At 40.7% G+C, this 27971-nt stretch overlaps 1 protein-coding gene across 1 annotated transcript; it reads right to left on the bottom strand.

Moving 5' to 3' along the window:
- Positions 1–200: 200 nt before the first annotated feature.
- LOC117560769 (phosphatidylcholine:ceramide cholinephosphotransferase 1-like) lies at positions 201–27926 on the bottom strand. Its single transcript, XM_034237775.1, has 6 exons — positions 27773–27926; positions 16126–17005; positions 15038–15155; positions 2987–3140; positions 1811–1977; positions 201–1151 (listed from the first exon to the last, which is right to left on the bottom strand). Exons 2-6 carry the CDS (start codon positions 16728–16730, stop codon positions 975–977), a joined length of 1221 nt encoding a protein of 406 aa, XP_034093666.1. The 5' UTR covers positions 16731–17005; positions 27773–27926; the 3' UTR covers positions 201–974.
- Between the last annotated feature and the right edge of the window lie 45 nt (positions 27927–27971).

Genomic DNA, 27971 nt, shown 5'->3' with positions numbered 1-27971 from the left:
ATGATTGGGCTTTCAACATGGCTGGTGCTGGTTAAAGACTGATTGGTACATTAAAATGATACTGACATTTAAAAAAAGAAAATACAATTAACAATCATTTTTCTGCATTAATAAACTAAGCACGTATAGACATTGTCAAGCATCAATAAATAAACGGGACATATCACTCACTGCACTGAATTTTGGGAAAACCAATTCTCTGGTAAGGCTGGCGTAGTTGTTTTTACATTCATGGGAACGAGACTGTTAACTAAGTACCGCCTCATACTCGCCAAGAGACACAAGACACATAGTACTTGAACTGTTTTACAATCAAGCTAAGAAAGGCACTGGAATAATGTTACACCACATCGGATTCTTATGCTCTCAGTTATCCATCTTGAAAAAGGTAAAAATCTAAAAATCTTTCGTTGGACATCATTTGTTTTTGAAAAATAAAGTTTGACATACTTAAAAACATTATTTTTTGCACCTTTGACTCATTTTAGCAAGGACCGTTTACAAAAAGTAATTTGCTATAAAAAGAAAACAACAAAAACGTGCTTATGGCATTTTGCTTATCAAATCAGCATTTGATTGACACCATTTGCACTAAAAACTCTTGTAAGAACATGAAGACATTAACTATGGTTTTGTGCGGAGAAAAAAACGTTTTTGAGTCCTTGAGGCCAAAAATATTTTTTAGTAGTTTGAGGAAATGCTTCGTAAACTGTGACCCACGAGGAGGAAGACACAAAACAAATATAAATTAGTGCTCTGTGTTGACGGATACTACCAGAAGAGAAAGAGGACAAGATAAACTAAATATATATACACTAACACAAACAAAAATACTAAGTGGGTCACAGTGCTACCCATTTGGACAGGGTTTCCTAGAGGTGAAAGGACAACGCTACATTGAACCGTGCCGCCCTCCTCGGGGAGAAACAGCACTTTTGGAAGTCATAGTCCTCGCCGGCTTTGAATGATTTGGGTCACTGGACCTCCAGTTTGCTGTACTTCACGCCGCGGCTCCACTGCAGCGACCGCCACGACAGCGGCAGCTGATAGTTACGAGGAACCATCCCGCTGACATTCTCCTCGAAGAACTGGAACAGTCTGTACCACCAAACCCGCGAGAACGGGTTACTCTGCGATGTCTCCTTCAGCGACTGAAACAAACAAAACAACAAATAAATGACATGTAAATTAAGTGTGAACCTTAAATACCGGGCACGCATTGAGGAACCAAGACTTGTATTGAGTCATTTACTTCACATTTTTCCAAGACTTCTGTCCTTTTGCATCATGTCAACTGTACTTTTTGTTTGAGTAGACATTTTTAAGATACAATGTTGATCATAGCTAAAATAATAAACCAGACAAGAATATGTTTATTCTGGCTTAAAAACTAAACTAAACAACTAAAAGCTCAAGAACAGTCATCACAACTAAGCGTAAATTCCTGTAAAGTTAAACAATATTTAAGTAATACATGGATATTTTCAGAAATATTTTTGCCTTCTTTGAAATTAAGGAAAACTACTCTCTTGTCTGTATGGCTGGAAGCTACAGCTTATGTAATACTGCATCCTATCTTAATCATTTAATACCAAAGCACAAGTGTAAAACAGAAGTGTTGTCTACAAGCTAAGATGATTGGCTGCAGATTCATATTTAGGATAAAGTTATGAGTGGTATTGCTCTTCTCACACTAAAAAGCCAGCAACCAAGGTAACAAGCCTTTAACTTAAATGTTGGGGCTGTCCTTTTAAGCCAATTTACTTGACTTACTTATTTCCAACTACAAATGACAACTTAAAAAACTCACCTGCTGGTTGGCCATGGTGTGGTACCACCAAAAGAGGCGTGTAGTGATGAAATATGCAACCACCACATCCACAGTGTAGTGGTCATGGGCCAGGAGGATGCAGAAAATCCCAACAGCGCTCAAGCTCCAGCAGAACCAGTGGTACCACCAGAACCGCTTGGGGGAATCTGCCAATTAAAAAAGGTACAAAATAAATGGTTAATATGGGAGAAACACAGATCAAACCCAGCAGTGTCAACTCTAGAGGAGACCAAATCATTGTTAACAGCTCATCATCAGCCTCTTAGAGTCAGCTGTTCACTTTGGCTTTTCGACAGAAATATTAAACAAGCTGTTCTCCATTTCACCACAAGAGGGCGCTACTGTGGAGGACAAGCATTGCAGTAGCATGTGATGTAGCAGGAGGGAAAGACATTTACTGAAAGTGTCATAAAAGTACATTAACCAATGCAGTTCAAATAATCCTGAGTTCTGACACTCATGCTCTGCGGTTAACCAAGTAGCGCTTTGCAAGCCAGATGAGTCACGTAACAGAAATGCTTACCGAGTAACCGAACATTTGGTTATGCAACAGAGCAATGTCCCAATGCACGAACACTCGCATGATGCAGGTTTCCTGCTCATTTCCGTTATCATTTAGAGAAGTGTTACAAAAGCATAAGCACATGGTTTAACAGCCTGGTCACAATTTAGGAATAGTAAATCCTTATTTTCATATCTAAACTGATATTGCAATACATTATTACTTTGAAACAACATCCATAACATTAATCTGGCTGCTACTTAGAAATTATTTATCTAATATATCATATTCCAATAACTTGTATATAAACTCTTATTGCACTATTTCATCTTTTTTACTATTTTACTTTTTGCATTTACTATTTACTTGCACTATTTTCTTTCTGTTTATCTGTTTTATTGTGTTGCACTGTTGGAGGAGCCTGTGACCTAACATTTTCATCGTCATAACTACACTGTAGCTATGTTCGTATGACCAATAAAAGCCTTGAACCTTGAATCATAGCAGATGGGTTTGTGGCGATGATCTGCTTAAAATGTGTAAATATAAAGATAGACTTTGAGGAAGTGAAAGGAGCTTCATTTGTGGCATTAAAGTAGAAGCCACCCATTACATTCTTCCTTAAACGATAGTATAGGCACAGTGGAACTTACACTCCTTGATGAAGAGGTATGTTAGCGTTAGCATGACTGTGTGGCCACTGTACAGATAATCTCCACACATGGTGTGGGACCCTGTGATGGAGAGGCCCCCACCAGCAATCATCTTCATTATTCTCCTCATCTGCGCCTCCCAGTTCCCGAGAAGCTGAAAGACACACAGACAGACAGTCATTATCCTCTTAGGGTTCCTAATAACAGTGTAACTACTAACAGTTTTCCTGGAAGCTCACAAAGAATTATGTCTAAAGGTAGGATGTAGAGTGGGCGGTAACACCTATTACATTACATTGCATTTAGCTGACGCTTTTATCCAAAGCGACTTACAATAAGTAAGTTCGACCAACAAAATACAAACTTGAGGAAAACAGAATCATATAAGTACATCAGGCTTCATAGAGCAAAAACATTTCAAGTGCTACTCAACTGGCTTTAGATAAGCCAGCCCTTTATTAGTATATAAGTGCTTTGTTAATAGTTATATCGCTCGAAGTGGAGTCGAAAGAGATGAGTTTTCAGTCTGCGCCGGAAGGTGTGTAAGCTATCTGCTGTCCTGATGTCAATGGGGAGCTCATTCCACCATTTTGGAGCCAGGATAGCAAATCCACGTGTTTTTGCTGATGGGAACTTGGGTCCCCTTCGCAGCGAGGGTGCAGCGAGCCGTTTGGTTGATGCAGAGCGGAGTGCACGTGCTGGGGTGTATGGTTTAACCATGTCCTGGATGTAGGAAGGGCCAGATCCATTCGCAGCATGGTACGTAAGTACCAGTGTCTTGAAGTGGATTCTAGCAGTTACCGGAAGCCAGTGAAGGGAGCGGTAACACCTAATCAGATATTTAGTGGAAAAGAAAGAAACCCTCTTCAAATATTTCCTCTACAGGATTACTACTTGTACTCTTTTGAATAGCAGAAGTGAAAATACTCATTTAAAAGTAAAAATATCTCCATGTATTTACAGTTAAAACAGGACTTGAAGGTAGTGGAAGGTGTAGAGCAGGGGTGTCAAACTCAAATACACAGTGGGCCAAAATAAAAAGAATCGGTTCTCGTCGAGGGCCGGACTGGTTCAATGTTTATTGCAAAACTTATTGCACATATTAAACCTAACAAAGCTTAAATTATTGCCTATAAAAACAACATTAAATAATCAGTTGCATTCATTTCTTATGGCTCTATCTGCAGCTTTTCCGGAGTCATTTCTTATGATTACATTTTTTCACAGGCCAACAACAGCTTCAAAAAAACTATTTCCCTCAAACAAAAAAACAAACATGCCCTGTTGTCGCAAGAAAAAAAGAGCAGAAGGAAACATCCATGGAAACTCAGTGTGCTGCTCTGTGATGCTAGATCAAGCCAGATACTTGGCATCTCATCTTGGGTGCAAGTTCATCAATGTTTGGGCTCAGGCTCTGAGCTGAGGAAATCCTCAGGATGGAGTGAAGGTGTGCGTGCAATATATACCGGCAGGTCAGATCTAATAGTAATTCAAAATGATCCTGCGGGCCGAAATTAAATCCACCATGGGCCTGATTTGGCCCCCGGGCCTTGAGTTTGACACATGTGCCCTAGAGAGATAGGCATAAAAGTCACTCATGTTATATTGCTTACACAGGCCTTAGCTAATCTTAACTAATGTCAGAATACTGCTTTGAACCAGTATGCAAACAGTAACCAACTCCCTCTCTTGTATATAAGCATCTGAAGGACACTGTTCCTTGAGTTTGACACATGTGGTCTAGAACATGTTTGACTTAACACTAGAGGCCATGGATCAATACAAGTTGTCCCCATGACCTTAACCCTTGCAGTTCTACAATCCTGACATTTTGATAACAATGATATTTCACTAAACTCAAAGAGAGCATTTCCCATAACCACATTTTTACTTTATAAAGGCTTTTGGGTTTATGATGTGTGCACCCACATTTATATATCATTGGTGTTTTGTTTCCTATCAGCACAAGCATAAAGAAAACTCAATGACACTACAAAATTCAAAGTTGTAATTATCTTTTTCTCACTTTGCACTATTCTATTTATTAAAACATAATATTTTGTATTCCAATTATCCAACAGAAACACTGCACACAGTTGCTTTAAAGAAAGAATAGGAATGTGTTTTCTACTAAAGCCTTTGATAATAACAGGACATTGAGAAAGTGAAGCCACCACTTGAAGCCCCTCGCAATCAGTGACGTGCGGTGAGGTTCATGGCTGGTGAGGCACTGACTCTTTCAGAGTCAGATTTACAAATATCATATTTTGACCATAATCGACATATTCGGTTATTTTCAAAAGCTTATTTAGTCTGATGCTTCGATTCATTTTAAACAGACCGTTCAACAAAAGGATACCCAAAATCTAAATATTGGATTGTTCTTTCTTAGTATGATCCCATTTTCATTACAATTGGGGTCTTACCTTGACTTGAAGATGAAGTCCATGCTTTCCTTCTGGACAACAATCTCTATTACTTTTTTGTAAAAGTCCTCCTTATCTTCCTCTAGTTTCAAAAGTCTAGTTTGTTGTTTGCGTCGCGTCTACCCATGGATGTATAATAAGAACTGGATACAGCGTGGGAGGCGGGGCCTCATTCATTCCTATGAGAGCTGGGGCCCAGTCCAATAGTCCATTTAGCTTAGGAACCTTCCTAACCAAGTGAAATGACCCGGAAGGCCCTCAGTGGCAGCCATGATAAGTGCCGTTGTCAGTGTCACTACCCGATCTGCAGCTCTGCCCGATCTGCTGTGCGCATGTGCGAGATGGTCCGCCATATTGGACAACGCCGGACGGCAACCCAAGTAGGACAAAATTGACATCTAGACCGTCTGAACCATTCGCAAGTTTTTACATGTGACAAAATATGCATTGCGCATTCGCGAATTTTTACATGTGACAAACGGTGATTTGCAGAGTTTTTACATGTGACAAACGGTGATTTGCATTGCATCTGACAGAATGAAGACTTTTGCATCTGACAAAATGAAGACTTTTGTGTTTTATTACAGAATGAAGACTTTTGCATCTGTTTTATTATTTGGGGTTAAGACAGAGCCTATCATACTGAGAGAGCAAATCTCTGTTATCAGTCCTTTTCTTCAGACCATTATTGCTAAATTTGAAAGAGTCCTTACCAGCTTTGGAATTGTGTGTATATATATATACAGTGCTGGAATTGGGCCGGTACTCACCGGTACGCAGTACCGGCACTTCTGGTTCTGACCCATGGAGTACCGGCACTTCTTGCTCAGTACCGGCATGCTGGCGGTACTCCGGTACTCATGCACCGTGCCAGTACTCAACACTCTCCCGCCGTTCTTATTATACATCCATATATATATATACAGCCGCCCGGTACTCAGTAGATGCGTCATGAGGTGCCGAACGGACATTCTCATCGCTCTAACCGCTGGAGTTTCACAGCGGCTGTCAGCTGTTTACTCCTGTCATTCAAACAGAACGTGCTGGAGAGGGGGCGGGGCTTATCTTCTCCATGTACATACTGTGGTGGAAACGACTATGTCAAAATTAACCTATTTGACCGTGATTTAATAGTAATACACGTTTCAAAATAATAATAATAATAATGCCGAAGTAACAACATACTGAAAACTGTTAGTAAAACCATGTTTTAATGCTTTACAATTTACATACCTAGATGCACGTGTGTTGTGTTTATGCAGTGCAACTCCCACCCAGTGGGTGGCTATGTAGAGTGATAGAACAGAGCAGGCACGCCCCCGAGAGAAGGAAAGCAAGTCACGTTACAAATTAGCATTTCTAAAATGTTAGCATGGATTAATAAAAGTGCAAAAAGACAGCGGTTGTCGCCGGAAGAAACTTCAAATACAGAGAATGCTGTGCCTGTGTTGGAAATTGTGTCTGATGGGGAGCTTTCTTTGGTTGATCCTCCTGCTCCAAGTTCTAGTGCATTAGCATTAGCACTAGCTCCGCCGCCTCCTCCAGAGCCTCTAACGTTAGCTGCTGCTGGCTCAACTGCCACCACCAACACCGGGCAAAGCGATGCACCTGACTGCTGGACAACGGACCAGGTGCAATATTTTTGCAAGACCAATGCATGGCTCCTTCTTAAAGATAAGAAGCTAGGATGTCGGATATGCAGAGATGTCAAATCTTTGGGAATACACACTGGACAAGGACTGAAACTGTCAACTGAATGGGGTGAGTGTGCAGTGTCTCATTTCGGTGTTGACAAGGGCAAACAACAAGCTAGCCTGAGAAAAAAAATCAAAGAACATAAAGAATCACAAGCCCATGTAAAAGCTGCTGACATCCTTACATCTGCTTCACGTGAAACTATTCAACATCAAGTGCAGTCTATGCATACATCTGAATTAGACACCACTATCAGAGTTTTTCGAACCATATAAAATTGGCAAACATAGCCGGCCATTCACAGACATGCCAATTGATTTGAATGTACAGAAACTGAATGGGCTGAACGTGGGCAGGGTTTTGCACTCCAATAAAACCTGTGGCGAAATCATCGACCACATAGCTCATGAGCTGAAGAAAAAAATGGCAAAAGACATTACAGAAAACCAAAGAAAACTCTGTGTTTTGGTCGATGAATCTACCACTATTAGTGGTAAAACGGTGCTTGTTGTGTGTCTACGCTCAACATTAGCTGATGCTGAGCCCGAAACGTTTTTTTGGGAGCTGATCGAGTTGGATGGAACAACGGCTGATGACATCACAAAGGCGTTAATGGAGTGTCTTGGAAGAGATTTTAACGAGGACTTTTTAGGTCAGCGTTTCGTTTCTTTTGCATGTGATGGGGCTTCAGTCATGCTAGGGAAGAGAACAGGCGTTGCTACCCAGTTGTGTAGTAAATTCCCAAGCCTGTTTGTGTGGCACTGCTCCAATCATCGTCTAGAGCTGGCAGTTGGGGATGTGGTCAAGGAGGTCTCAGGGCTCAATCATTTCCAGATCTTTTTTGACAAACTCTATTCCTTGTTCCATGCCTCCCCCAAAAATCAGAGGCAGTTAGCGCAGTGTGTGCAAGCAGTCGGACAGCGTCTCCTGGTGATAGGGCGTGTTTTGTCCATCCGCTGGGTGGCTTCAAGTGAAAGGAGCGTCAGAGCAGTCTGGGAAAACTACCGAGTGCTTCATGATCACTTCACAAATGCTGCAAACGACACGAGCAGGGATTCCAGAGACAGAGCAAGGTACAAGGGCCTGGATGATGTGCTCACATCTGCAACGTTTGTCAGCAATCTGGGACTGATGTACGATGCGCTCACAGAGCTCAGCGACCTCTCTCGGCAACTCCAAAAAAGAGAGATGACACTGCCTACAGCAGATAGGCTCTTAACTCGAGAAATACGAGTTTTTGAATCCATGGTCACCATGCCTGGCCCACACATGACTACAGTTCATACAGCTCTAGCTGAGAAGTCCTTCAAGGGTGTTGCCCTGCGTGAGAATGGCAGGCTTGTACAGATTCATGCAGGTCAGTTTTTCCGCAGTATGGTAGAGAATCTGAGACACAGAATGACTTCCACAACCTCCTCTCATGTCAGCACAAGAGAAATCCCATTACGTGGCCGGGAGGCCCGGGACAATCAGCTAATCCAGGACATGAAAGTTATCCATCCTGGAAGTTGGCCTGAAGAGGAGTTAGACGTACAGTATGGGGACGTAGAGGTGCTACGTTTGTGCGAAGTGCTGAAAGTGGACAGAAGAGAGACTGTTCAGGGCTTTCGCGAATACAAGGAAACCAGGGCATCCCGTACACCTGCTGCCATGGAGCCTCTACTGAAAGCAGTCCGAACCATCGCTGTCTCCACTAGTGAGTGTGAGCGGGCATTCAGCTGCATGAACGATACCCTTACTGCAAAAAGGAATGCTCTCTCTGTCAGCCGACTGTCCAGCCTGGTTTTCATTAAATGTAATGGACCATCACTAGGACAGTTCAATCCGGAACAGTATGTGAGGTCCTGGCTGGCAAAGGGAAGGAGAAGTGCTGATGAAAGAGCCTGTCCTGCTCCAGCCCCTGATACTGATGTCCCCAAGGCCTTCTGGAGCCTTTTCTAACAATGTGAAGTATATTGCAAAGCAGCTCACCCAGTGAGAAGACTTTTGGCATAATGTGCCGATTTGTACAGATCCTGGAGATAGAAGGACTTCAGACCAACCAGGGAGTTATCTGATCAGCTTGGTGTTCAATGTAACTCTTTACCATGGCTCAGACTTTGTTACTTGCAGTTACAGTTTCTCATTTTAGATTGTGCAAATTTTGCATTTGTTTTTACATGTTCTTTGTTCATGCTCTTTATCATTTTTCTGAGTTGGAAAGTTAGATTGCATCATAGTTTACTTTATACATATTTGTATTCTTCAGTGGTGAAGTATATTGCAAAGCAGCTCAGCCATGTGAGAAGACTTTTGGCACTTTTTCGTTTTTCGTTTTCTGAGTTGGAAAGTTAGATTGCATTCAAAATGTACAGAAATACTTAATTTTGTTAAAGCTTTTTATAAAAAATGCTTCTGACCAGAGCTTTGTTTCCTTGTCATTAATGTTGAACACCACCAGAGGGGCTCTCACCTGAAAGGTCTCTGCTTCATGTGTCTTCAGCAGAAGATCTAGACTTTGATTGCTATATTTTCAGTTAATATTGACCTTACTGAGCTTTAGCCATATCTGCTGCCTATCATACAAAATGTTAAGTACAGTGAACCTTTCTAAAATATACAGTAGTAAAGAGACAAACCCACCAGCATTATAGTAGCCAAATTCTTGTTTGTGGGCTGTATATATAAAATTGACTTGAAAAAGTTGCTGATTTTAGAGTACTGGCACCTTTTTCATTCCAATTCAAGCACTGTATATATATATATATATATTTATATACAGTGCAATAAGCTTCTTAGTGCAATACGAAGCTACAGGGACGTTAATAATGTCGGTAATATTAACTTTATTTAATACAACATTTACGGTACAAGATTTAATCATACAGCCCATGTAGTATGATAATGAATTACAGCAAACATGTGCAATATATCCATTATTACAGCTCCGTGGGATGGCAGTAAGACGATATGGATCCGTTCTTATTGTGCATCCATGGGTAAAGATAAACGCAACTCACATTGGTTTCTCAAACAGCATCTCTGTAAACTACGTGTATTCACTGAATTTCACTCTCTGCCTTTAACGGCTCGTTGTAGCTCCAATAGCTCCAATAGCTCCAGCCCCCACCCTCCCTGTGAGCAGTGTGCTCTGATTGGTCGGGACACGTAACATGAATGTGTCGGGCGGCGCGGTCCCGTGGGTTAGATGCGCGTTCATAATGCAGAGGGAAATAACTCTCAGAATAACGTTATTAGCACATTTTTACAACTTGAGGAACGAATGTTTTTAATAAGGGCTATACAAACGTTCATACTGGGTAGTTTATTTAGTTTAAAAAAAAGTATCCAACGAGTTACAGACCACTCTTTCTCCATGTAAGTCAATGGGAAAAGGTGTTTCCGGGCCTGGCAACCAAACGGAAGTGTAGTACCGCCGTTTGGCCAGCACGAATATTTTCATCTGAGTCCGGTGTCAGTACCAGATATGTTTGGGCTACCAGATATGTGCGGGTGTATTTCCGTCGCATCCGTCATATTCGTCATATTTTACGGCAACTCAAGAGGGCCACCACGGTCAAATTCCGAACATTTAAACATAGCCGACACTTAATTCTTTACTTTGTCCGTTATTATATGTAGAAGATTATACTTTTTCTCCGTCATGTTGTTTCCTTAGCAACAACTTCAAACAGGCATAGCCTACACTTCATTCTTTACTTTGTCCGTTATTATATGTAGAAGATATTCATTTTTTCTCCGTCATGTTGTTTCCATAGCAACAACTTCAAACAATAATAACTAACCGCTAGCCGCAAAGCTAGCATCACAGCCACTGCTCCGTTTTCGGAGACTTTGCACACGTTTTCACAAACATTTTCACACGCTAGGAGTACTTCCACTAGCTTCGTCTTGATCTGTAGATGTGATTTGATGTGTCGTGTGTCCCCCAACTCCTCTCCAAAGTTCAGATATTTAATAAAATACTCAGGGGAGTTTCCTGAATTGTCATGCCCAAAACCAAGCACTAGGCCCTGGGTAAATTAAGAGGCTGATCTCGGGCACGTTTGTCCACTTTCCCTGGTGGTCGAAACTCAAGCCAGACATCCCTGGAATCGTCTCAGAGAGTAGATGATCAGTGGGGCCTTGTTTTTACTGAATGATGTGTTTTTTTTACGGGGAATTAAAATATGAGCTTATTTTTAGGATTTTTGGAGACTTTGCACACGTTTTCACAAACATTTTCACGCTAGTATATAGAGTATGGGAGTACTTCCATTCGCTTCGCCTTGATCTATAGATGTGATTTGATGTGTCGTGTGTCTCCCAACTCCTCTCCAAAGTTCAGATACTATATAAAAATACTAAAAAGGTAAATAAAACATTAAACATCATGACAAAATAACAACCTGAAATATATGTATTCCATCTACACATTTCATAATGATCTAATCTAGTGGCCTTATAAAAGTGTTGGCTAAAGTAACGCAGAATATATATATTTTTTAATTGTAAATAATTAGAAACATTATTTATGTGCACAAGTACATGGGACCCCATCATAGCACGCCACACATAACAAGCTGTCCCGAGTTCCTCCAGCTGCAGTTCCACAGACGGCCGGTGTGTGGCAGCAGAGCGCTGGGAGCAGAGGGAGGTGAGTATATGACGGATATGACGGATGACGGATGCGACGGAAATACACCCGAACATATCTGGTAGCCCGAACATATCTGGTACTGACACCGTTCCAATTCTCCAAATGAAAGGAAAGGAGGTTTCAAACTTCCTTTAATTATAACCTCCTTTAGCTTAGGAACCACTGGACCTCCCTTACCGAAAGGAGAGGAGAAAATGCTGCCCCACAATGCATTGCAGCCGCAGCATTTGACGTCACACAACAGTCGGCCGTTCACGGACACAAACGATAATGGGGGAAATTATATCATGAAAGTTACGGTGCTTATGACGCATTTTAAAACGTATGTGGTAAGTTGCCAACGTGCTTTGTTTTGAACGTTCATCAGTATTATAATCAAAAAGAGAAATATGAACGTTAGTTTTTACTGAAATGATCAAATAAAGTCAACATTTCACTGAGCTGTGTGGAGTTTGTTCAACTTTTAAAATATGTTTGAATGGTGATATACACAGTGATAGATGTTAAGGACTAACGTTTATAATAAATACATTTGTATTGATTTTAAGATATTTTCATAGTTCATACAATCATACGTATTGGGATCATTTGTATAAATGTGGACCGGAGGGAGAGGGTGACGAGCATAAGTTTCACTTTCCTTTTTTATTTCAATTCCAACTTTGGTCATGAAGAATATGTTTCTCTGTTGTCCCCGTTCATAAAGCATAAAGCAACAGCATCAGAGCACGGTGCAGAGTCTCTAGATGAGTTTACAGTAGTCCCTCGTTCTTATTAAACATCCATGTTGTAGTCCTCTGTATAGAAAACTGTAGTTTCCATAATTTCCCCACAGCAGCAGACGCACACAATGACGTCCGCTGGCGCATCATAAACACGTCGGATAGTGAAAGTGCATTCGGATTCTCTAGTACCACAGTCTCTTCTCCTAAGTCCTTTTGAATTCTCCTATCCACTATCCCTTAACCCCGTGACGTTTCACTCAGAGGTCAAGGAATAGGAGATAGGGTTAGAATTTAGGAGCTAATTTTTGGATTATCGGAACGCAACCCTGCTCATTAGCGCATGATGATAAAATGGCCCAACTTTTGAGAGAGTGAAACGTCACAGATTACCCAGCATGCCTGAGAAGTACCCGTATGTACACTCATAGAGCATGCACAACTTTAACCAAAATGCTCGTTCACATCAAGCACGTCAATTTGCGTACACGTAACAGCACCGCGCGTTCATGACAGCATGGTAATGGATGTTGTTATCATGGATTTGATATGAACGAGGCGGCAGCTAGCGGCTAGCTAGTAATGATGCTAATGTACACATCAATCGTTATGTACTTATATTACGCTGTAACAGGATCTAGTGATATCCAACAGAGCTTCATTTAGCATGAAATAATTATTGCACTGTATATATATATATATATATATATATATATATTTATATTTATATATATATATATATATATATATATTTATATTTATATATAAATATATATATATATATATATATATATATATATATATTTATATTTATATATAAATATATATATATATATATATTTATATATAACTATAAATATATATATATATATATATATATATATATTTATATATAAATATATATATATATATATTTATATATAAATATATATATATATATATATATATACTAATACATATACAGTGCAATAAGCTCTTAGTGCAATACGAAGCTACAGGGACGTTAATAATGTCGGTAATATTAACTTTATTTAATACAACATTTACGGTACAAGATTTAATCATACAGCCCATGTAGTATGATAATGAATTACAGCAAACATGTGCAATATATCCATTATTACAGCTCCGTGGGATGGCAGTAAGACGATATGGATCCGTTCTTATTGTGCATCCATGGGTAAAGATAAACGCAACTCACATTGGTTTCTCAAACAGCATCTCTGTAAACTACGTGTATTCACTGAATTTCACTCTCTGCCTTTAACGGCTCGTTGTAGCTCCAATAGCTCCAATAGCTCCAGCCCCCACCCTCCCTGTGAGCAGTGTGTTCTGATTGGTCGGGACACGTAACTTGAATGTGCCGGGCGGCGCGGTCCCGTGGGTTAGATGCGCGTTCATAATGCAGAGGGAAATAACTCTCAGAATAACGTTATTAGCACATTTTTACAACTTGAGGAACGAATGTTTTTAATAAGGGCTATACAAACGTTCATACTGGGTAGTTTATTTAGTTTAAAAAAAATTATCCAACGAGTTACAGACCACTATTTCCCCATGTAAGTCAATGGGAAAAAGTGTTTCCGGGCCTGGCAACCAAACGGAAGTGTAGTACCGCCGTTTGGCCAGCACGAATATTTTCATCTGAGTCCGGTGTCAGTACCAGATATGTTCGGGCTACCAGATATGTGCGGGTGTATTTCCGTCATATTCGTCATATTTTACGGCAACTCAAGAGGGCCACCACGGTCAAATTCCGAACATTTAAACATAGCCGACACTTCATTCTTTACTTTGTCCGTTATTATATGTAGAAGATTATACTTTTTCTCCGTCATGTTGTTTCCTTAGCAACAACTTCAAACAGGCATAGCCTACACTTCATTCTTTACTTTGTCCGTTATTATATGTAGAAGATATTAATTTTTTCTCCGTCATGTTGTTTCCATAGCAACAACTTCAAACAATAACAACTAACCGCTAGCCGCAAAGCTAGCATCACAGCCACTGCTCCGTTTTCGGAGACTTTGCACACGTTTTTCACAAACATTTTCACACGCTAGGAGTACTTCCACTAGCTTCGTCTTGATCTGTAGATGTGATTTGATGTGTCGTGTGTCCCCCAACTCCTCTCCAAAGTTCAGATATATAATAAAATACTCAGGGGAGTTTCCTGAATTTTCATGCCCAAAACCAAGCACTAGGCCCTGGGTAAATTAAGAGGCTGATCTCGGGCACTTTTGTCCACTTTCCCTAGTGGTCAACACAGATCAGTGGAGACATTTTATTATTATTACTATTTAGTTTTTCTTTAGTTGTTTTTCCGTTACATTGGAGTATGACAGGTGAGGCTCTGCCTCCCCTGACTGCACGTCGCTGCTCGCAATATAACAGACACGCACATATCTTACGACGGGAGGTCAGCGGAGAGCACTCAGAGGCTTTCAGCTTTAACAAGAGGAATACTTTTTTTGCTGAATCTGCCCATTCAGCATGTTGTATAAGAAAGAAGTCTTTCAAGCTCAACAAAGCTACAATGGCGAGAGGAATGAAAGTGTGTGAATAATACCTTTGGAGAGCATTTGAAGTGCATCCCAGGAACAGGCAGAGTGGTGATGTACATTGTAATACACCGGTACAGATAGAGTGTGCCAACAATGAAGAAGAATCGCCTGCCTATAATTGACCTGGAAAAAAGACAAAGAATATTAATAATACAATGTTTTTTTAGGTGTGTGTCAAACTACTAATTCAACACTACTTAAGTATCATATCATCACGTATTATGTTCTGTGATACAGTATTGATTCTCAAAAACACTGTATAGACATTTCTTATTAATTTACAAGCAAATATTTGTGAGAGTTAGTTTTGTACTGTGCCACCATGTCACGTAGTGATCATCTTCTTAATAAAACATCTTTGCTGATGTTTTTTCGAGTCTTCTGGCCAATCAGAATGCGGCAAGATTGTTGCCGGAAGTCCCCACGGAGAATAACTTTGCGGTAGAACTATTCTTTATACATCCATGGGTAAAACTTCAGATACAAATGAACACATAATGAAATATGACCGCCGGTTTGATGATTGACAGGTCGCAGAACAATGGGAGCTATCTACCCTTATCCACAATTTAAAGTAATTCACACAGACTCTCTCCTCTTTGCTCTTCTCTCTGTGTGGAGCAGCAAGCTGTCAGAACAAAGTGAAAAACAAACAATGGCATAAAATATTATTAATATGTCGGGTAGCAATAGATTTATTAATTTTCTTCTCAGAGTGTACCAGAATTTGTAGTTTATGTTAGTATTTCAAAAAGTCTCCTGGGGGACAATCCCCCCAGACCCCCCTTCTGGGGTTGGGTTTTCAGCATGTGTGCCTTTTTATGTTAGTTCAGCTTTGATTCCATCATCTCATTAAACCTTTTTTTTAAAGCATACTTTAGTTCTGTGAAGGGATATAAGGCATATATGCACTGTACTTCATTGTAATTAATAATATATGCTGAAAAGCGTATATATACATATATATATATTACAGCACGATTTTTTGTTGAATAGATTTGAGTGGTTCAAAATATCAGGTCGCGATATATTGACAAAGGAACAAGTGGGTCCCGAGGCCTGACCAGTTGAGAACCACTGTGCTAGACTGTACCTGTGCTTGAGTAGAATCCACTGTATCAGCCAGAGTCCCACCAGCAGCATGCCGTTAATCTCACAGATGGAGAAGGCCCACTCCACCCTGTTGAACAGGTCAAAGAACTTATCGGGCAGCGGAGGGGTGTGCTCCTTTGGCGGTACTCTCTCGTGGACCACTGAAATTACGATGGTGGTGGTAACAAAGCACACCACCGCGTAGGCGAACGCTATGCCCGTCTTCCCCCACTCGGTCGGGAAGGAGGGCCGTGTGGTTTCCTTCGTAGGGATGGGGATGTGGACCATCTCCATCCTGTAGTCCTTCATCCCGTTCCTCTGAGGCTTGCTAGTCCCGTTAGGTAGCCCCCCAGCGTGTCCGTTTGCGTGGCCGTTTTTGTGATCCTCGATGTGAGTCTCTATCCGCAGCGTCTCCAGTCGCTCCAACAGCTGCTGCCCGCCATCAGACGACACGAGCGACAGGGAGGGCCTGTGGAAATCTGCCTCGTTGAGCCTGAGCAGACCGGGACCGTCCGTCTGACGGAGGGCGTCGATGTACTCCAGCATCCCCTCTTTGCTCAGCCAGTCATAGACATCTTCTGCAGACCATGCTGCCACCTTCTTCATCTTGGCCAGTGGGCAATGTGGGGGATCAGGAGGGTCCTCAAGACTAGAGGGGAGGGTTCACGAGAGGCTTGGCGGACTATGGGGCGGTGGTAAATCCTCTCCAGTTTTGGCACATGGTGTTTCTTGCACCCAGAGGGAGCCAAGCCTCCTCTCGAAGTGAAACGCGGGAGTGTGCAGCGGTCACTCAGAATCAGGGCTGAGAGAGAGCAGGCGAACCACAGTGGCCTCCTTTGGCTTTCTTCACCTCATCAGCTCTTCCCCCTCACACTGCACCCCTGTAAAACAAAAAAGGAAGGATACAATGCTGTGAATCTGAACAAAGTCATAGCTGCCATATCTGCTTACACAACTCCACTGGGTGTGTCACGGACCGGATGCCTGGTCAGACCTGGAAGCTAGTGTGTAAACTCTGGATAGTAGAGCAGCATGACACAGGTTGTTTGGCCAACTCTGAGCTGCTGAAAATCACGGATGAAAGATTCAATGAATTATTCAAGTCATTGTAGAGCTTTTACAACAATAACAGCAACATGAAGACTCAATGGATCAGCAAGTTTCCGGTATTTGTGTATTGGGTTACTGGTTAGAAAACAATATTTTTGGACAAACAAATAAATCAAAATGTCTTAAATTAAAGTAGCTTATAGCCGATAAAACCCCTATCTAATACGTTATATCCTAGATATGTTACATCATAGATTCTGTTTTTGTTTGTTTTCCATAGTGTGTATGTTTCTCATCCAGCCTACAGGCAACAGCAAAGGTTAACAAGGAGATGAACTCACATCTGTTGCGTATCACGCGCTTGTTTATAGAGCGGGATGTCGGTGGGGGACACAGGGTGGCCCTGCTCGTGTTCGGGGGAGTCAGAGATGCAGCTGGAGAGCACTAATCTACTGCATGGATGTGAGGAAAGAGGGAGGATAGGAGGGGAAACAGACTGCGAGAAGGAACTCATATATCAGAGTCAAGGTCAGCGCCGAGCACGGAGAGAACGCAACCCCTGTGTGGCGGGCAGTCAGCCAACAGTCAGCCAACAGTCAGGCCCCCGCACGGCCAGGACAGCTCAGGCCACTAGCAGCTAAACACACTGGCAGGCTGAATGGTTGGCAGGACAACAAACTGCACATCAGTATCTCATCTCACCTCAGAGGCCTGTTTATTGAGGCCAGATAAATGGGCTATACAGTGGACAGCACTGACACCTGGCGTCACGTTTATTCCTGTTGAGGCCTCGAGGACCATGTGGCCGAATAACACAACAACTCTAACATATAAATACTAGAAAGCAAGTGTAATAATAAACATATGCATAGCATGCAAACAGCACAGCAGGAGTGCCGTCATTGCAACAGCGTATCTACGTGACAACCCAGCTGTGTGCCTTCACATGGTGCAAAGAGTTCAAAGAAGAGCAGTATGTAGTGCAAATAAAGACACACATAAATACAAAGGGCAGTTGCACCGCTCTGTGAACAGAAGACGATTGAGACGGATCAAAGATTAGCTATCGCTGACTCAGCTGTGTGCGCAGGACCTTTGGTCTGGGAAGCAGTTTATAGAAGAAATAATCTCACTCAGCTAAACTGGGGAGAGGGGGAAACTAATCCTGGAACTAATGAACTAATTCAAGCATGCTGAATAGTCTTCCAGAAATCATGGAAATGAGTGTTAAATTAGGATGCCTTTTACTATTTATATGCTGACATTGCATGAGCATTTGCATAACTATTTGGGTAGTGTTTCTGGGAGACAATGAAAGTAATGTGGAGAACTGAATTACATTTCCTTGGCTGTAACAACACTCTGCAGAAAAACAAAGGTTGTGGAAAATACATTTTCTCTTGAGCAAATTTCCGTGTGCTGAGGATAACCAACACCAGACGACTACATAGCAGGCTTTGATAAAGGTTCCTGCCAGAAGATAAACAGATGTGAATCTTCAGGACAATATAGTTTGAAGGCAAAGAGCTACAGAAACAAAGGAAAGTCTAGAAATGCTTAAGCCTTATTACCTTGTGAATTTTGAAGTCAAACGAAACATTGAAGCTACTACCTGAACAATTTCACCTTGAAAGCCTTTTGTATTACTTCAGAACTTAAGTAAATATTACAATTTATTTAAGCGTGTGGGTGTGTGTTTACTGAGTGAAAACACGTGGATTTGCTATCCTGGCTCCAGGATGGTGGAATGAGCTCCCCATTGACATCAGGACGGCAGATAGCTTGCACATCTTCCGGCGCAAACTGAAAACTCATCTCTTTCGACTCCACTTTGAGCAATAGAACTATTAACAAAGCACTTATATACTAATAAAGGACTGGCTTATCTAAAGCCAGTTGAGTAGCACTTGAAATGTTTTTGCTCTATGAAACCTGATGTACTTATATGATTCTGTTTTCTTCAAGTTGTATTTTGTTGGACGAACGCACTTATTGTAAGTCGCTTTGGATAAAAGCGTCAGCTAAATGCAATGTAATGTAATAATGTAATATCATGGTGTTTAGAGAAGTAGCCTTTGTTTTACCCAAGAAGCTGAGAATCGTTTAAAGGGATACACCCAAAATGTTTTGAGTATACATTAAGGTGTCTGTAAAAAGTCTGTAGTTACCGGTAGCAGGCTGTGCTCAGCTCCGATGTTTATATGGATTCATAGATTATAAAAGTGACAAGTACAGACTCAAAGTCCCAATGTACATTTTAAAACACTAGGTACGATATCATCAATTGTTCACTTTCACAATTCTACCAAGTCTCGGTTCTCTAATTGTTTGGAGGAAGTGGAGCATCAGTTGTGGTTTTTTCTGTGAAGCATTACTACAAGAACCCTTCTTCAAAACTGGCTTTGTAGAGTTTCCTTATAAACAAAAAAAGGTTCATGTTTACATTTAGTGTTACTCACCAAAACATTGCAATGAGTGTATTTAACAGATAATTCAAGTGCCCTTCCTGCCTCCTAACACATTTGCAAATATGTATGAACAGTATTTTGTATAAAAGTTAAGTGGCTTGCAGTATTCCTGTTCCCTGCCTTTGAGCGCCTATTGTTCGTATCTTGAGATGTTATCACTGCTTGATCAGTGAACTCCACGGGGCACCTTAAAGGTCCAGTATGATTCTCCTGATGACTTGCCAGACCTTCTCCCCACCACACCTCGCAGACTGTGTACCAACCATTTCTGTAACCTTCTGAGAATCCGTCATTGACACTTGTCCGTTAGTGTGGTAGTTAGAAATGAGCCAGAGTTTTACGTTGTCTCTCTAGCTCTTTTCTTTCTTATTGAAACATCACAGGCATTTTGCACTCTTATGGAAACAATCATGTTCCATGCACTTCTGTGACTTGTGTGAGAGTTAATTATATTCAGTAGTTATGCTTATACTGTAGAAGGTCAGAATGATGTGTCAGGTGATAAACCGAAAAAGGGGGTTGGGCTCTGTTCAAAAATAAGCATTTCCTGTTGTTGCACATTTTACACCCAATCACGCATAACAGGAGGTAAATGTGTTCATTCAAAAAAAATGATGGATTTGATGGAGGCCTGACCAGTTGAGAACCACTGATCTACATAATAATGTGGCCTATTACTGAACAAAGGAAGTTCATCTCTTAGGTAACAGCAGTCAATATAAGTACTTTTCACAACAGCATGTCTGTGCTTGAGCTAGTGGCAGAACCACATCTCAAACTTAGTGTCATCATCAATTGAAACTCAACCATAGGCATGACTAGATGGAATATAATTCATCCATCCTTAAAGCTCACTAACCCATTGCTGATCATAGCTTTAACCCTTAACATACATTTCAAATGAGCTTAGTGAAAACCAGAAAAGGTGCTGATGAATTAGGAATCAAAAACGCTGTGGTTACAGCAGAACAAAAGAAGAAGCTGAATGCATAAAGATTAGAATGCCGGTATTCGGTTTCGCTGGGTACAATCTGTCAGACACAGTCACCAGGTCTGGTTCTAGTAATGTTTGACATGACATAAAGGTTGCTATCATCCACCCAGGTATGTCCGGGCCAATTCATTGCGTCTTTGTGTACCACTGTATTGACTCGTTGGCCAAGTATTGTTTTATGATGATTGAATCTGTGAAGTACTATTGCCCATGAAAGTTTCCTCATGAGGACAATAAAATAGATTTCATAAATGCACCCGCACTGCGAGGGGGACCCAATTTCCCATCAGCAAAAACACATCAATTTGCTATCCTGGTTCCTAAATGGTGGAATGAGCTCCCCATTGACATCAGGACAGCAGAAAGCTTACACATCTTCCGGCGCAGACTGAAAACTCATCTCTTTCGACTCCACTTCGAGCGATAGAATTACTAACAAAGAATTACTAACAAAGCACTTATATACTAATAAAGGACTGGCTTATCTAAAGCCAGTTGAGTAGCACTTGAAATGTTTTTGGCTCTATGAAACCTGATGTACTTATATGATTCTGTTTTCTTCACGTTTGTATCTTCTTGGTCGAACGCACTTTGGATAAAAGTGTCAGCTAAATGTAATATAATATTAAGCGATGCCCCACCACAAACAGCCAACTGACTCGCGTGTCGGCACTGTCAAACCAAAATTGCCATCATTCATAAAGCGCAAAACAATGGTCCTATTCATCGTTTAACTGATACTTCTATTTGACGGCTAGTGTTGCATATAAGCTGGATATTTGTGACACGTTAAACAAAATGGCCAAATATTTGAACAGAGCAAGCCAGATAGCGCAAAGAATTTCACATAAAGGCCAAGAAAAAGATTATATTCTCAGTACGAAGTTTTTAGAAAGGAATGCTTTGTTTGCCCTCTCTGTGTTGTGTCCTAAGGGTGTTGTTGCCCTGTTCTTTATACACACTTTTTCAAAGAGTAGTATTTCTTTACAGGTTGTCTTATCTTGTGAGGCAAACGGACAATGGTTGAACAACAAGCTCTCACCTGTATCCCTTTACACCTTCAATACAAATGCCCCACAGGTAGACAACACAAGGCCAGTATTTACACAACTGGGCCAGCATGTTTAAAGTGATGATGGTTAAATATTAACTGTGTATGATCCTGGTTGCACAGTAACTCAGCACTATTATAATGATGATTGTATACACCTACACCCAGCTTAAAAGAGCATGGTGTTGTAACAGGTATCATTTCTAAGAAACTCAGTTCACAAATCAGAAAAACTGTGGTGAGAATCCAGGGTATATGCAGGAATCCTGAAGTCAAATGTAATACCTTTTATAAGACCCTTTCCATACATTTTAAGACCTCATCGCCACTTGGAGTTTTAACCGGTTACCTTGGCGACACACTTTACCTCACATTGACTAAATACACGTATTGATTGTCCTTCCTCCTTATCTTCCAACCATTTGGACGCAAACTTGCATTTCCCCATAACGATGTTTAACAACCGGCGTAAATCGCGCAGCAGTCAGTCAGTGTGCGATGTCCTGTTCAGATGACGTCAAACCCAACGGGATGCCATAAATAAACTACACAGAATCCCACTACACACCTACGCAATGATTACATTCATGCAAACTGTAGAATACGACCTCTTTGGACACTTGATATACTTATTGAATACAAGCTACAACATGTAATACCTTGGAAAATGCCGTTTAATAGCCTTAATTTTCGCTAAATTGATTTATCAACTTTTAAATACTTTTTAAGACCCCACGGACCCCCTGAAATCACTCAAACACCTCAGGCGACTTCCATTATAAACGACGTATTCGATGCTCAGCGACCAGCAGTGCATACACAGCCTTTCTTCGTTCAACTATTTAAGAAGGACAGACTAAATGAAACGGTGTTGGGCTTCAGTGACCACAAAGCAGATTAATAACACGCTTGGAATGTGCAGTATTTTAGAGATTAAGGGTCAATTTACCTAAAGATCACTAGAAAACTAAACAAACATTTTACCACTTACTCCATGTTGATAGTTTGTTTTACTTATGAGATTTCTGCCACCAACCAAATTGAAGTTGAACCGATTTACCTTAACTTGTTTTACGACTAAAAAAGGATCATAAACATGTCTTTCAACTTGCGTACGCTTACAGATAACATTGATTTCATTGAGTAATTTACTTACAAAATTCTATTTACTATATATACTCTGTTGTTTATAACTCACACAAATGTCTTGTTTATAGCAAGCAATGTATATATGAAATAAACAATACATGACATCAATACATCACATGATGGTATTGACTGTATAATCATGCTGTTGTTTTGTATACAAGCAAACAATCACTGTTGATGCATCTGTAGATTGTAGAAATTAGCCGTGGAGCCATCAAGACCAAACTCAACATGATGCAGGGGGGGGTCTTTCAGTAAACTTAACTAAGCACAGGCATCATTTTAAACTACACATGCTTAGTTTCCTATGGTTAAGAAATGTGCACTCTACGTCCTCCTTGAGCAACAGATAACCCCAGGTCAAGGAACATTGACCTATACAGCAATCTATCAAATAACATATGCCACGTTGACACGCATACAACTGTTCCTGGAGACGTGGAAGCACGCCCTGTTCATAGACTCATATTAGATCAATCATTCCATTGTCATTTTGGAACATCTTGTCAGACACAAGGTCTCCACACTATCACACAAGCTATTCAAGGACAGGAATAGTATGAACCGGAGAAATGTAACAGTGTGATGACCGTGAATGACTGCAGTTACAGTGACCGAAGACCTGGCACTGACTGCGAGGTCTGATATTTGATGTGTCAGGAAATAATAGCTAGCCATAACAGTTGACAACAGAAGCTCCAAAACATGCATTACATAACATCCTCCCACAATACTGGTCAGAAAACTACACACAAATGTTTCTATTGTGGGCACTTTAAAGTCTGCTCAACTGGGGTCAATTATCCAAGCCTGTGCTGTTAGTAAACAAACTCAACTATATTAAGGTGTGGTATAATTTGATTTACAGTTTAAAAAAAATACACCATTGAAAATTCCATTTAATAATATTTATTTTTAGCGATTTTCATTCCTTGGCAAAGACGGTTCATTTCAAATGAGTGACTAAATACCTGGAAACTGTTTATTTTACTACCATGTTGCAAAACCACTCAGCTGATCTGGCATATTGCTACTAGGAAAACCAAGAAATATGATGATATCTACAATGCCAAATAAACCCATTCTTTATCATTCACTGGCCTTAGCAACCGTGCAATCACAGAACAATATTATATCCTATCAGTCTGTTAACTAACAGAGCAAACTGTTATGCCAAGGGTAAAGATGAGACAAGGCATAAAGCATGGAAAGCTCGTCTCGGGGGGGGCTGAGCTGCGCGGCACAACAACTCCTGTACTCGTAGGTGAGATCTGCTAATGAGAATACCATCTGTGGCTTTATGAGTCACTCATTAGGACGGCAGGCCCTCGCGGCCCCAGAGAACCGACGCGTTCCCCTGCATGTGGTGCAGGTGTATCTAAGATAGCACCCAAAGGACCTGCTGTCAACTGGGAGTAATCAATGTGTTCATATACAAACTTTCCAAACTGCAAAGGTCTTTGTCCACAACAGTGGCAGCTTGATATACTTGTATGGACTTTGCACCTTTTGGTAGTCATTTCCTAACTTTTTTTTAAATAGATGACACAAAAAAATGGTGATTCTTAATTATTACCTTGTTTGAGAGTCCTTAAAGACAGTCATAAAAAGTATTTTAATTTAAAAGACATCAACAAATCTTGCAGGTTACCGTCTTTTAAACACACCACTACGTTTAAACAGTAATAAGGTTTTAAATTGTATGCTGTGTTTATGTTGTTTTATTATTAGTCTGTATTTCACATTCCTCTATAATAATAATATGGTTTTAATCTATGTATCTTTAAGAAATATTGTGACCAGCCTGCTATTGGCCAAAGTCACACCAGCTACTCTCAAAATAGCATCATGATGCATTTTGCATTTAAAATAGGTCACTCATAACGTGCTAAAATTAGGTCAGGAGCCGGTCTAGGGCAATTACGCTTCTTTGGTGTTTACTGATTAATTATATTGGTATGCCTTCATTAACACAAAACAACCGAAGGAACTCCATTAACAAAGGTGGAATGTAGGAGGTCCCCTGAGTGTAGGAAGACATTTGAAACAAGTCAGGACAGGGGGATACGGAGCTCAGGTGTAAGCAGGCCAGGTAATTGCACCAAACACACAAAGAACGATGGCCTCACAGCAGTGGCTTGCTCTACTTAACATTCCAAACCGATACTACCACTCCCCTCCTTGTCCACAAGCATTTGTCATGTACCCGCATCACTTGCTGGAATATAGAGCCTTGAATTAAAATCCTTTCCATTTGTATAACGGGGCAAATTTCACTTAAAGTCATTTAAATTCTGTCCCAAAGGTGTTATAGTTCTCTTATATTTGGACAATTCATTTTCAGAAATAGACAAAACAGGGTACTTGTGGGTTATCTGTTGCCACTTTTTAAACGGCCTAACCTAACCCTTTCAAAGATTCGTTTGGGGTATTTAGAGAGTCTGAAAAAAACAAAAAGTGCGTATTTAGAGTCTAAAAAAAACAAAAAGTGCGTATTTAGAGTCTGAAAAAAACAAAAAGTGCGTATTTAGTCTAAAAAAAACAAAAAGTACGTATTTAGAGTCTAAAAAAACAAAAAGTGCGTATTTAGAGTCTAAAAAAAAAAATCGAAAACAGGCTACTTCAAAGTGCTACTAGCCTATATTCCAGCAGTTGTAGGCCACAGGAAACTAGGACGTCATGTGATTGGCAGTAAAACTTCATGCGTTTCTAATTATGGCAGAAACAAGATTAAAGCCATTACAAACAAATTCTCTGGAGGGAAACCTATGAAAGATATCAAATGATCAATGGCTATTGGTTGGCACTAACGTTGTACTGCTATAGGCTAGAATAACAAAAAGGCCAATGCCATCAGCTAATAGCATTAAACCCTAGCTGTAGTTTGAGTGTTGAGGCTCAAGTAGCTGAGAAGAGCAGATTCAAACATTTGCAATAGTGGTATTGTTATAATAAAGACCAATAAGAGTGTGCTGTGCCAAATGTCTAATTGTAGATGCATGACAACCCACACAGTGATTTCTCTTTGTATCTGAGGTCCTTTTGTAACATATTTAAAACCCAACTGAAAGCTAAATGTATGTTGGCCTCATATTAGGGCTACATGTTTTACTTACAGTTCCTTAATTGTCAGAGAATGAAGTTTATTTGTGTCAACTGGACAAAGAGGAATACACCTTTTATTCCTAGAAAAGGTAGCTTTAATAAGATCATACTGGTGCTTGTAATGCAGCCGACCATATAACATCAGCCGAACATGTTCTCCATTATGTTCTGACAGATAAAAGCAAACATCACTAAGAGTGATGCTATTACCAGTTATGGAATATCTGGGTGTGACTAATTAATCCGTCATATCCAGTAAAGACAAGCTGTTTCCATTCATAATGATTACACTGGCCTCTTGTATCTTAAAGTAATCCGTGCCTATGAATGTAACAAACAGCCACTGTGGTGAAGCAGGAGGGTAACATCCAGAGTAAAAACAACAACACTTGTTTTCCTCTTCCAAAAGCAGAAAACGTAATAAAAGCGCTAACTGACAAATGTCCAAAGACAACAAAGCAGTTTTTCTAGAGGATGTCAATATGTTTAGTTGTCAGAATAGGGCGTTTTTCAAGGCTGAATCACAGCTGTGGCTACAGAAAACGAATTGTTTCCACTTGATGATGGTCTGACATGCTTTGCCTTGGCAATGAGGCTTCCTCGGCAACTGGGCTGGATGCATTGACAACAATAAACCCCATTGACTCACTATACACATGTTGCCTGCTTTGACACTGACTGCAGTCATACTGTCTGTGTCTATGTCTGTGAAAAGTTGCTTCCTCACCAGTTCCGCCACAAAAGCACCTCTGTGTATTCTGACCGATGTCTCTGTCGGCTCAGCTGTCTACACAGGCTTTGTACTGCTTTACTGTATCTTGAGTTAGCCGTCATACACAGAATGTCAGCGGTGGCTTTTCTCCAACAACGACACAACTGTTCAAACATATGGGATCACAGTTCCCCCCCTTTTCCTCTTAAGGGACAGGGACGTGTCAACAATTTGAGGGGAAACAGTGAGGTCACCGGTTCCACTGTGCTTTGAAAGAGAATAAACGAAGCTAAACATCTGACCCTGCCAGGAAGCACATCATTGACTACCAATAATAACTGAGTTATAATACAGAGAGAGACAGCAACTGAATACATATGATATACCGCGATTGAATGCATACGTTGGTAGGCACACCTGTGAGCGTTACCTCAACACCATGGCTGACACAGGTGGTTTCATGTGATTAAATCATTGCTCTCATTCACACCAGGGCCTCAGCAACCATTGTATAGAGTAGTTTAAGAGCTTATAGTCTGAACATCTAAAAATAGATAGGCAAGCTGGCGTCTTCTGTGCTTTAGCTTGCTAGTTCGCTAGCTAACACATAGCCATGGCTCTTGGATTCATAGCGCGGTTTGGGGTAACGGGTTAGCTACATGCTTGTAGAATACTAAAAATGTGTTCATATGTAGTAGTAACCTTAATATCAACTAACGCGAGATCACAGCAGCGCAAACCGATATTAAGGTTAGCTTCTTTGCCAATTACATTGGGTCGGGATTAACGATAACGGGAGAGGGTTTTGTCGACAACTGATACAATGTTTCAGCACAAGGCCAGTGAGCAGCACTAGTTAACGCTAGTTTACACTACGTTAGGTGATAGATTAAACGTCAAGAAGTAGTCTGTCAAAAAGCGAAGACGTAGAGCAATTTAGCGAAACATAATACAACGGTGAGTTTTTTTTACTCAGTTAGTGCTACAGCATTAACTAACTGTTACCTTACCACGATTTGGAGCCAGTGTTAAGTGACCAAACACATACACAAGGAGGGCTCAGCGGATAGTTTTGTCTTCTTTCGACAAATGAGTAGTAAATGAGTGTAGTGTATGTACCTTGCTGTGGAAATGTTGAAGGACTTCTCTTCAAATAGTAGTGGCTATCACCGCAATGTGGCTCACATCCCTCTGTGGGTCTCTCTTGTGTTTTCATGGGTAGACGGTGTGACTGGAGAATCTGGGAGTTCCCTACATACCGTCACCCGTGCTGCCTTCATGTACCATCTGAAATGTTGTACGAGACAGATTATCTATA

This window comes from Gymnodraco acuticeps, unplaced genomic scaffold (assembly GCF_902827175.1).
Source record: "Gymnodraco acuticeps unplaced genomic scaffold, fGymAcu1.1, whole genome shotgun sequence".
Classification (NCBI taxonomy): Eukaryota; Metazoa; Chordata; class Actinopteri; order Perciformes; family Bathydraconidae; genus Gymnodraco; species Gymnodraco acuticeps.
This window is presented reverse-complemented; position numbering and strand designations above follow the sequence as displayed.